Here is a 12,494-nt window from a genome sequence, read left to right as displayed (position 1 = left end):
CTACCCAAGCCTTTCCATTCTTGAGGGGCTAAAATTGCCCCAAGTACCCTGTTGTTGACGTGACTCTCACTATGTCTAAACGTGCGAGAGGCATTAAGCAAAAGGAAGTTGATTTGTGAAGTGGATTGAGTTAAGTTCCTAACCTCAGGAGTGATGATGAATCTTTATCTGGAATAATGTGCCAAGGAGCTATCCAGCCCATCAAGTAAATGCATATCGCAGCAACAAGACTAATTCCCAGTGTTGGAGGAAGAGCTCCAAGGAATAACTTAATAACTTAAGTCTCCTCAACTTCAAAGTCATCTCAAAGTGGAGCCTTTTGACAGAAACTTCTAAAACACTTAAAAAGTGAGGCCAGAAGATTAGGCTCAGATCTGCCAGACCAGTAGGACAAGAAGAGAGAAATTCAACATTGCGATGGGCAAATTTAGAGCTTAGATAAGGAGGTATTTCTTCACATGTAGGTGAATCCAAATCTGGATTGCATGGCAACTAAGACCAAAATGCTCTAGATGTTGCGACGAGAACACGATAGACTTGGCATTCCAGAAGGATGAGATTAAATGGGTATATCCAAAATTTCCTCCTGAGCTGATATGGGTGTAATGCATGTTAATGCGTTGGTCCTCCAGTTTGGCATTTTTGCTCGTTAAGGAGCAACTCTGAGGATTTTTCTTGAGGTTTGACGTTTAGCAAAAAAAGGCAATATTGATATAAATGCAAAATATTGCAGTTGCTGGAAATCTGAAATAAAAACACAATTAGAGTTTCAGTTCTGAAGAAGAGTCATATTCGACTCGAAACATTAACTCTGTTTCTCTCTCCACAAATGCTGCCAAGCAGGTAATATTGATACCTGTGCATAGCAGGAATTTCAGTAGCAAAGAAAAGGGAGTGTGTATAATATGACCTGAAACCTTTAAAACCAGCATTTAGGACAATGGAAAAGCTAAGAAAATGCATTAGCCTATCATTTGCTCCACACTACCAGTGACACTGAAGATAATCACTGTTCTCAAAGCTTATACTATTTGTTCCTTCCAGGCACCCGTGGAGAACACCTTTGAAAGCTATTTTCCTTGAAGAACTTAATTATTAGATATAGCAGAAGCTCTCTATTATATAAACTTCAGCACTGATCAACAGCAGAGGTAGCAGAAGTTTAATTGATGACTTCCCCCAAGATACAGGGCAACATTGACTATAGGTATGTGGACATTTGGACATCTACCACTGATCCATAAATAAGAATACCTTTTATTCCATAAATATTCAAATGGTAAGTAGCCCATGTAATAAAATATTGCACATCGATGCACAGTTATGAGACTCGAACTGCCTCTTTTCAGGAAGGCCCACTGAACCGCAAGCCAATCAGGCAGTGGCGAGGCCGCCATTGGGTCTTCCCTAGAATCAAGACACTGGGGATGGAAGTCTCACCAACTGAGAGCTGCTGGCCAATCAGAGGCTGGCAGCTCTTGTACCCAGCAGCGGCATAGAGGTGCTGGTGGTTGCAGGCTGATGGTTGCATGGTCACAGAGTGGTGAGTACAACACTGGACACTAACATGAACCTTCAATAAAGACTGAACAAAAACGCAAAACATTGCTTCTTCCACAATAAAGGAACTGTCCTTAACTCTGCTGTAACCATGCCATTGAGACGTGCCAGATTTAGATCTCTGATGAAGCTGGCCTCACAAATAACGATGATGCACACATGAATAAAGTGAAAGCAAAGTGAAATGTTCACAAGTGAAATTTAATTTAGAAAAAGACCCATGCAACCTTTGTGCCCTTCAAGTCTTGTGTTAATGGAAATGGAGTTGGGCAAGGAAGTTGTGACCGTAATGCAGAGCCTCCCTGTTTGTCCAGGAGGCTCTTTTATGGCCCATCCGTACTTGCTGCATTGTCAGCTGAGGCTGGTCTCACCGATGAAAAGTGTCCCTTGCTGCTGAATCTCACGTGTTTTCCACATGCGCTGCTGGCACTTGGAATTCTAGTTGTAATTGCGTGGGAAACAGGAAAAAGAGAGACCCCATAAGTGGCACATAGTTCCAGTTACAAAGTGGGGAATGGCTGCTGTTGACAAAACCCCAGCCTATGTTAGTGACCATCATCCTGCACCACTTTGCACAAATATTGTGACTCCAGAGCCATATTATTGAAATTATATCATAAGACATTACAAAATTGTTTTCAATGTGCTGTGATAGGCTTTTTGTTCCCAATAACAAAAATATTTTAAAAAACAATTATTTCAAACCATTTTAATAATTTTCCATAAATAAAAAAAAGTGAAAAGGAGCATGTCAACCTCTTTTGAAAGAAGATGCAAATACAGCCAATAATTCATTGAAAGCACATACCCAAATCTAATAAATGAATTGGCACTAATCAATTGCTTCATACAGTCATACATCTGGTCTTAATGAGTGTTTAATTTTAATTATTTTTATAGATATGATTATTGATTCAGGATGTCAGGAACAAATATAAAAGCCAAGCAAAGAGAACAAACGAATTAAATCACAGACATCATTTCAGTACTTCAAAGAGATGAACCTCTGTTGGAGCGAGATTAAGAAGAAATCCCAAAATATCAGGTAAATTTATATATTTTTTAAGCAATTTAATCATTTTAGCTCTGGACCATCATGTGATGATACACAGCTTGCTCAAAGGGTCCACTGAAGAACTAAGGTTTAGGAGACAAATTAGCAACTCAGCCTTCACTGATGCGATCAAAGTATTTTCTTTAATTCATTTTCAGGACATGGATGTTACTGGTAAGGCCAGCATTTATTTCTCATTCCTACTTGCTCTGTAGAAGATGATGGTGGGCTTTCTTCTGGGATCATTGCAGTCCTTGCAGTGAAGGCATTCCTACAACTTGGTCAGATTTTTACCCAAGGCCAACGACATATGTTCAAGTCAAGATAGTGTGAGACTTAGAAGGGGGGTGGAGGGGTGTGGATGTGGTGGTGTTCACATGCACCTGCTGCCCTTGTCCTTCTAGGTTATGGAGTTCATGGGTTTGGGATGTGCTGCTGAAGAACTCTTAGCGACTTACTGAAGTGCATCTTGTAGATAGTTTACACTGCAGCCATGGTGCACGGTGGAGGAAGTAGTTGTCTCGGATCTTTGGCTTTTAGGCCTCTGTGTAAATGAGTTTGTGACGGTCTTCACCCAGTTTTAGTATGTGAACAAAGCTACCCAAAATGAGGACTAAATTAGCAATTTCACTTAGAGTCCATGATAATCATTGGTATAGGGGATAGAACATTACATAATGTAGGAGATGCTGTTCCGAGATTTGAACTAAAACACATTGTTAGGTGGTTTCCTTTGCCTCTTTCTGTATGCTGCAACTGGATTGCTTGATCTGGATACTGGATGACAAAAAAATGAAAAAAGCATTTGTCTTTCCTGCATTGGCATTCTCCACCTTAATGAGCACAAAATTCACTGAGGAAATTGAAATCTGTAAGAATAAAATCTTGGCCAGAGTTTTTCACAAAGAAACCCACAGCAGTTATGATAGTCTGGAGTGAATTCTGAGTCTTTGAAAGCTTAAATATAAAATCAACTTTACCCACCAGTGACCAGCACTTAGAATCAAAAGCAGGATTTAAATCTGATTTACAAAAATCTTTGCTTAAATAAAGTATATCCAGGAGGGATTGAATCTGAAATGCCTTTCTAAGTGAGCTATATCTTTGATATTCAATTTTTTAGTATCTAATTTAGCTCCGGGGCCTTGGAAACCTTAATGAGGACGAGCAGACTCTGAAAATATGCCTGTAGCCTTGAAGCAAAAGGTTGAATTCAGCATGCCCAGGCTGGAAAGAATAAACACAAACAGTGTGAAGTCAAGGATATGATTCCACAATAATTGCAAAGTTATTTATTCTCCCATTGCAGGTGTGACACTGAAGCAGACAGACTAGGAAAGTTCATACTTTTTTTTATTCATTTATGGGATGTGAGCCTTGTGGCTAGGCCAGCATTTATTTCCCATCCCTAATTGCCCTTGAGAAGGTGATGGTGAGCTGCTTTCGTGAACCACTGCAGTCCTTGTGGTGTAGGTACACCCACAGTGCTGTTAGGAAGGGAGTTCCAGGATTTTGACCCAGCGACAGTGAAGGAACGGCGATATATTTCCAAGTCAGGTTGGTGTGTGGCTTGGAGGGGAACTTCCAGATGGTGGTGTTCTCGTGTATCTGGTGCCCTTGTCCTTCTAGATGGTAGTGGTCATGGGTTTGGAAGGTGCTGTCAAAGTAGCCTTGGTGAGTTTCTGCAGTGCATTTTGTAGATGGTACACACTGCTGCCACTGTTCATTATTGGTGGAGGGAGTGAATGAATAATTGTGCCGAGTCAGCTCATTTCTGTCAGGCAGCAATAGATGCTACAACTGGCCTCAATGCTCTTCGACTCAGGTGGAAACAAACTGGCTTTGACCACAGATGTCCCTGCTGGAAAATATGTCCATGAATGCAAACGTGAGGACTTCAAGTAAGAACAGCAGCAAGATTGGTCACAATGGGCCATGTGGCTGAACCTCCAACTACTGTTCAGTGTTTGGCCTCAAAATTGACAAAAGGCTAGTGAAGAGAAAGAAGGAAAGTACTGGGAGGATACTGATAAATTGTACAACTGTAGTCTGTCCTAATTATAGAGAAAGGAAGAAGGTGGAGGTGTGGGGTTAGTATTTGTATTGTATGTTGGTCCCATATACCGGGGCTGCCTTTATTGTTTTCTAGTCCTTTGCAGACATCTCTGGAAGCAAAGGAGAGGTCAGCAGCATAAGAGAACCAATAGCAACCAATAGCATCGCTTTGAAGGTGATCTCAGATAAGGTGTTGATCAGGGATCAGACACACAACCACAAATGAAACCCCGATATATTCCCAGCCTCAGTAATGGCCCATACTATGTGATATTCTATGTTGTTCTCCCATTTACCTTAGTGGAAGATCTCTTTACGCATGTGTAAACTATTAAACTTTCACCCTCCCCACTTCCTTCACTGTGTCTAAGGGCTCGGCTGGAGGCACTTTCTGATCATAGTGGCAAGCTGCAGCTGTCCTTGCAGGAGATCATTGATTGGCTAACCCTGAAAGACGAAGAACTATCTGAGCAGCTTCCCTTCACAGGGGATATTGGTGCAGTGCAGCGATACAATGAGTTCCACTCGGTAAGTTACCCATTCGTTTGGAGAAAATGCTCGGTGACAGGTAGGTGTTTTGCATTTTACAATATTCCATTTGGTTCTATGAAAATTAGCATTAATCTCTTGTCTTGAGGATTAAATAAATATTTCAATTAAAGACTGAAGCTGCAAACAAAATCCAAACCCCTCTTAAAAGGAAAGTGTTTTAAGAAGCATTTGACAAACTCTTTTTTGTTTCAGGATGAGGGAACATAAGAGTCACATATTATTTTTGCCATAATGTGTTTGCAGGTGCACACATACAAAAGAATATACATTACAGCTCCCTGGTAATTCAGGTGGTTAATGCACTTCCCAGAATTGAAACTGGGTTAAATAGATAAGGAATTCCCAAGTTTGACCTCCAACCTGAGCTGATGAACTGACCCCAAACAGGCACTGGTGCCTTCAGGAGACTGTGGAAACATTTAGGGCTGAGGAACTATCTTTAAAAGGAGTCTTAATTTCCACGGAAGATAATCTTCCCAGCTCTAATAGTTTAACCATCGACTAAAATTGTATCATTTTAAAATTGAAAATTAAGTGCATCACAATATCAGGAATAAGATTTTTAAAATTCATTTACGGGATGTGGATGTCGCTGGCTAGGCCAGCATTTATTGCCCATCCCTAATTGCCCTTGAGAAGGTGGTGATGAGCTACTTTCTTGAACCGCTGCAGTCCCTGTGATGTAGGTACACCCACAGTGCTGTTAGGGCGGGTGTTCCAGGATTTTGATCTAGCAACAGTGAAGGTATAGTGATATATTCCCAAGTCAGGATGGTGTGTGACTGGGAGGGGCACTTGCAGATGGTGCTGATCCTTGCCCTTCTAGATGGTTGTGGTCATGGGTTTGGAAGGTGCTGTCGAAGGAGCCATGATGAATTCCTGCAGTGCACCTTGTAGATGGTACTGCTGCCACTGTTCATCAGTGGTGGAGGGAGTGAATGTTTGTGGATGGGGTGCCAATTAAGTGGACTGCTTTGTCCTTTATGGTGTCAAGCTTCTTGAGTGTTGTTGGAGTTGCACTCATTCAGGCAAGTGGAGAGTATTCCATCACACTCCTGACTTGTGCCTTGTAGGTGGTGAACCTGCTTCGGGGAGTCAGGAGATGAGCCACTCGTCACCAGACTCCTAGCCTCTGACCTGCTCTTGTAGCCACAGTATTTATATGGCTAGTCCAGTTCAGTTTCTGATGACGAACAATCACTTGAAGAGGTTGGTTTCTTGATGGTGAAATCATATTCTGTACTTTAATATTGAAAACGGCTCAGTCCCAGTCTCCTGTTCTGTCCCAATGTTCTGAATATTTTATCCATCATCAGATGTATGGTGCTGTCAAGTTTCAAATACCAAGGGCAGAATTTTCACCTCGGCAGATGGGCGCGCGCCCAACCCACTCGAGGGTGAAATGACACACAATGACGCCGGGCGAGCGTCCCAACATCAACACGCAGTCGTGTGATAGTTCGGTCGACAGGCGCACGCAGGAATCGGTAGTGCGCCCGCTGACAATTAGAAGGCCTATTAAGGCCATTAAAGTATTAATTAGCTTAAATTTTTCACTACCCGCCCAACCTTATGGCAGCCTTTGCATTTTTTTAAGAAACGCCATCAATGGGCGGGATAAGGTTACCAACAGCAAATAAAAATAAAATAAAAATTTTACATCTCACTCATAACATGTCCCTGCTCATGTGACAGAGGCACATGAGGGGGCATTTTTTTTAACATTTAAAAATTCTTTATTTTTGTTTTTCAGAACTCTTCATCTCCTTGAGGCAGCTCTGTGCCTCAGGGAGCTTTTCCAGTGTGTACTCGTGCACATGTGCAAAGTTCCCCGCTTGTCTTCCTACCCCCCCTCCTCCCTGCACAGGCAGCACTGACCGCTGAGCATTGCAGCACGTATTTCATGCTGTGCGGGCCTTAATTGGCCTGCCAGCATGAAATCAGCCTCGGTTGCAGACAGCGATCAGCTTCCCAACCACCCCCACCCGTCTCCGCTAAGCCTGCCCGGCAAGGGCAAAATTCTGGCCCAGGGGTAGAAACAACACTCAAGAAGCTTGACACCATCCAGGACAAAGCAACCCGCTTGATTGGCACCACATCCATAAACATTCACTCCCTCCACCACTGACGAACAGTGGCAGCAGCGTGTTTACATTTTTCAAGAAAAATGTAAACAGTATAGACTGCTCATAATTTCTATTGTATTTTCACATAAAAGTTCAAAACACAATAACATTGGTGTTAAAGCAATTTTCTAGCCTGTTGACTGAAAAATTAAAATTTCGATTTCTGCTCCTGGATTTTATTTTATTTTCACGTTCTTTCATTAAAGGCTTTCATGGAAGATGTAAAGACTAGGGGTCCCTTCATTTTGGCAACTTTGGAGTCAGCCCAAACATTCCTATCCCAGCATCCTCTTGAAGAGACAGAAGAATCAGCACAAGACAAAGGTTATCACTTCCTGCTGCTTGTCTTATGACCTAAGCTATGTCAATATAACACACATTGTGAGGAAAATGCCTGGACCACTGCTCTTGGCCATCAGCACCAGTGGAAATGCTGCCCTTATAGGGGTGCCATTTTTCCCTAAACTTGCAAAGAAATCCCATGGGACATAATGACCCTTTTCTCGATTTGCCCTCTGGAGGCCAAGGCAATGCTGGGTGTCCCTGTTACAAGAAGAAAGCCATCCAGGAGGACAAACCATTTTACCTCCACTTAGGAGCCCCCATTCCTGCACACTGGGCAATTGAAATGCTATTTATACACTCTATTCACTTTATGGAACTTCGGCCCTATGCGAATAAAAGCCCACGGCCTCAGTAAGGTTTCAGGCTTTTCATCACATTATCGGCTCCTATATGTTTTAACTATATCGTCATTTTCCTCCCTGCATTTTTTTTTAAATTGCTACAATGTGCACTCAGATGATGGTCCATGCAGCTAGTAATTCAAATCATTCTAAAGGTAAAGCAGCAAACTTCACCCTTATCCTATTGATAATTCACGGTCAATAATTGTGCCCTTGGAATTAGCAGTTTATAAATTTTTAATTTAAGCCCTGTGTCACTGAAAGAATTACTTGGTTATTATTCAGAAATATCATTGTAATATTAACCCCACAGCTTTAAAATAATAGAATTTAATTTTAATAAGTTGCGTCTTCCCTCTTTTTCTATATTCTCTCTTCTTTCACATTCCTTTTTTTCTCCCAGATTTATTTCATTTTAATTTGAATTATTTTCCTACAATCAAAGCTGATTTATCTGCAATGCTGTTTTCTTTAAAAAGATTAATCATAAAATGCTGCCCATATGTTTTTTCGTTATTTCCATATTTTGTCCATTTTGGAGATGGAAAGGGATGCTAGACCACAAACCTCTTTATCCTTGTCTATTGAATATTGTATTTCATATCGCCCCTTGCTAAGTGCCACTATCCCATAATTACAGTGTGAGCTATTATGCTGTGACCACCACTGGACTGCCACTGTGCAATGTAATCTCTCCATTAGCTAGTTACCTATGTGTCCTCTTCATTATGTCAACGTATAAGATTCCTCCAGGGACATACTCTGTTTCTGAACCTTGAATCATAATTTCAGATATGTCACCAAAGCAGAAAATCCAGAATGTGAGTCGGTTCATTTGGAAGCAGGCTAATGTATCAAGTGAAATGTGGGAGAAGCTGAGTGCTCGCTGTGTTGACCGGCACAGGCACATTGAGAGAACGATGGAGCGACTTCTAGAGCTCCAAAGTGCTATGGATGAGCTTAGTCTTGCTCTGGACCAGGCTGAAGCTGTTCGAGATTCCTGGGAACCTGTGGGAGATCTCTTCATTGATTCATTGCAGGAACATATTGAGACAACGAAGGTACAGTTAATCACACTAGTTAATAGTTAATAATACAAATGTGGACCAGCTGATGTGACAAATAGAAGCATTTTTGTCTATGGTGGATTATTAATTTGATTCTTTCTTGCCGGTTACAGTACACCCAGGGGATATATGTTACACTCTAGGGCACAAGAACATCAGATGTATTAACTGAATAAGGGATAACCCCAGAAATGCAAGTGAAACACAAATTTGGGAGAGAACTGACAGAATGGGTCACCACCACATTTCTCTCAGCTTTGTGTATTGGAAATAAGGATAGCAGGGGCACAAGCATAGGAAAATCAGCTCCCATGACGCTGGGCAGGGAAGCCATATATTACAATGCCCCATATATCACAACACGTAGTTGATGCTTCTGTTATCATGTAATCACTAGAACTTGTATCTCATTTCAGATAGTTCTATGTAACCTTCCACTTTTAAATGTTTAAAAAGAAAAACTGAAAAAGTGAAATAAAAACAGGAATTATTGGAAGTATACTGCAGGTCAGTTGGCATGTAATGTGAAGAAACAGGTTGTGATGTTGGCATAGTCAGAACTAAAACCCAATAAGAAACAAGCATATCAGTTTAACTGGAAAAAGCAATATAATGAAAGAACTAGCATGTATATAAAACCTTGCAATAAGACCCAAAGTACTTTACTTTACAGCCAATTAAGTACCTTTAAAGTGCAGTCATTGTTGTAATGTAGCAAAAAGCAGCAGCCAATTTACACACAGCATGGTCCCAAAAACAACAATGTGATAATGGCCAGATAATTTGTTTTTGATGAGAGATAAATATTGGCCAGGATACCACGAGAATGTCTGTTTCTCTTCAAATAATAGCATGGAATCTTTTACATCCACCTGAAATAGTGGCATGACACAGTTTAACATCTCTTTTGAAAGATGGCACCACCAATAATGCAGCATTCTCTCAGTATTACATTGAATTGTCAGCTTAGATTATGTGCAAAGTTCTGGAGTGAGGCAAGGACCTTGCTTCAGAAATGAGACTAGTATCAATGAGTCAAGGCTGATACTTTGGCAATTAGGCTCTGTGTCATCTCACTGATGATCCTTCATATCATCTAATGGCCTATTTGGTAACTTGCAGGTCAATTAATCCATGAGCTCATTCTCTGTGACCGTCATGTCTGTTGATTCCCTTTTCTTCCCCATGCCCCTTTTTCTCTCTTTAAATGTGCACTATTAATACCTAAAACCTTCTGGTCCCTGGCCAATAAAAGTGGCTTTGCCCAAACCTACAGCAACTCAATGAGGAATTGCACAAGAACTAATACTCACTTGCAGAAGATTGAGTGTGTTGGTTGGCTGCAGCATTTCACTCTCAGTTCACTGAAATTCTGGAAGCCCTGATTGCCCCCTCTGGGCTGTGCACTACAAAAACCTTGCATTGTGAACGAACCACATCCACGACTGTAATGGTTGACTGGCAGGGTGTTGACTGCTATCAGGTTCCTCCTGAGTTATCCTTTTTTTAAAAATCCCGGTGTTCCTTAGCTGTCCCTTTAAAGAACCATGTATCTGCATGTACCAATTGGCCCAAAGCATCTTCAATAACAATGTGCTCCACCACCATTTGTTACTGAGCTCCATTATCCTACACAATCAGAAATATGTTCTTAGCAGAATGTAAATCAAGTACATAAAATTTATTGAATGACTTGAGTGGTGTTGAAATTATGTCATTATGATAAATATAGAAGCAGTTCTGCCTTGTTGGCTGAGGTATGTCCCCCTTTAGATCAGAAAGAATAGGCTGGATTTTCAAAAGTCTGTGAGGGTGAGGTTGGGTTCCAGCACAGATTCAAAATCGTGAACTCAGATAGCATCACTGATTCCCGATACCTCTGGAAGGTGATGCAGTTTTCAAAGGTGGTTGGGGAGCTGGCAACCCACACGCCGCCAGCTTGTTAATCACATTGTGAAGTTCATTAACGTGCTTTGGAGCTGCAGTCTGAGATTTTAAATTGGGAAGCACGGGTAAAACACAGGGTCAGGGACACATTAGGGAGCAACTGACAGGAGCCATGACCACTGATGGCCAACAGTTGCAAGATGATAGATAAACTGAGCTGCTTAACCAATGGCACAGACTTGTCATCGCTGGTGCTCAGAGGCTTATATTTGTGAACAGTGATTGCTTGAACTCTTGAGTGTGATGTGAAGCTGCTGGCATCACTTGGACATCAGAGGTTGGGAGAGGAAGCGCTGGTGAACCAACGAGGAGCAGGTGAAGAGATGGGACCAGCCTACTCTGATACTGGTTAGAGTAGTGAGGAGAATCTTCAGCAGATGCATTCTCCTGGTCAGGGGTAGGCGAGAGGAACTGAAAGGCGAAGAAGGCATTACCCAAGGCATCAGGTGCACCACCAAAGAGTCAGCTACCTGCAAATGACAAAGCCCACCAATGCCATAGGAGACTGCATCTATCCAGGCAGTTGATCTTGGACATTTGTGCTCTGGTACACAATGACTGATGCCTCTTGCCTCCCATGGCAGCCCACTACTTGCAGCTCTCAAGGTCAACGTAGTGCTGCACTTTTATGCACCAGGATTGTCCCAGGAATCAGCTGCGAACCTGGGTGGCATCTCATAGTCAGCAGCTCATCACACCATCAGGCAGCTCATGGATGCCCTCTTCTAGAGGGCAGAGGACTACATTAATTTTGAGACAGCTGGGTCAAAGAAGGCATTGAGGGCATTGGGGTTTCCTGCCACCAATGGAATCCCTCAGATCCAGGAGGTCATCAGTCGTACCCACATAGCCATCATCAGGCCAGACAGCCAGACCCCTGAACTGAAAAGGCTTCTACTCAGTGAGTTTCCAACTGGTCTCTGACCACAAGAAGCACATCTTGCAGGTCTCCGCTCGGGTTCTCGGCAGCTGCCATGATGCCCTTACCCTGCAAGAGTTCCAGGTGCCACACATCCTCAGGTCAACATCCAGATTTCGTGGTTTGCTGCTGAGGGATAAGTGTTAGACGCTGAGGAGGTGGCTCCTGACGCACATCCGGCACCCAAAGCCAGAGACAAGAAGCTCTACAACCAAAGCCATCTACTGACCCAAGGTCATGGGCTATGACGCAGCTGGCATCCACTCCAAACATCTTTGCACCATCGGCAACACTGAGTGGCTCATGCCACAGAGAGCCTCACTCTTTCTTCGTATGTTGTTCCTGCATGCTGCTCCTGCACCTACTCAGAGTGATGCTGCATATGGCTCTCCGTGAGGGTAGCCACTCTCTCAATAGAGGAGCTCATGCGCTCAAATCCCTGAGCCATGATGGAGCACAAGTGCTGCATGGACTCATCCATTGTCTGCCCATGGTTCCTCAATGCCTTAGGGATCTCCGACGGGGAAC

The 12,494-nt window shown here is 42.5% G+C and overlaps 1 protein-coding gene across 1 annotated transcript in view; it reads left to right on the top strand.

The window, feature by feature from the left end:
- The window catches only part of drp2 (dystrophin related protein 2), a 164,822-nt gene that overhangs the window by 35,914 nt on the left and 116,414 nt on the right, over positions 1 to 12,494 (top strand). Inside the window, exons 2-6 of the mRNA XM_078547197.1 lie at positions 1,045 to 1,207; positions 2,461 to 2,605; positions 5,041 to 5,197; positions 7,554 to 7,671; positions 8,826 to 9,094. Of these exons, the coding sequence (XP_078403323.1) occupies positions 2,559 to 2,605; positions 5,041 to 5,197; positions 7,554 to 7,671; positions 8,826 to 9,094 (591 nt within the window). The 5' untranslated portion in view covers positions 1,045 to 1,207; positions 2,461 to 2,558. The remainder of the gene's footprint in view (positions 1 to 1,044; positions 1,208 to 2,460; positions 2,606 to 5,040; positions 5,198 to 7,553; positions 7,672 to 8,825; positions 9,095 to 12,494) is intronic.

The sequence above is a fragment of the Cetorhinus maximus genome, chromosome 8, assembly GCF_964194155.1.
Source record: "Cetorhinus maximus chromosome 8, sCetMax3.hap1.1, whole genome shotgun sequence".
Lineage (NCBI taxonomy): Eukaryota > Metazoa > Chordata > Chondrichthyes > Lamniformes > Cetorhinidae > Cetorhinus > Cetorhinus maximus.
Note: the sequence above shows the minus strand (reverse complement) of the source record. Positions and strands in the feature narration are given on the sequence as shown.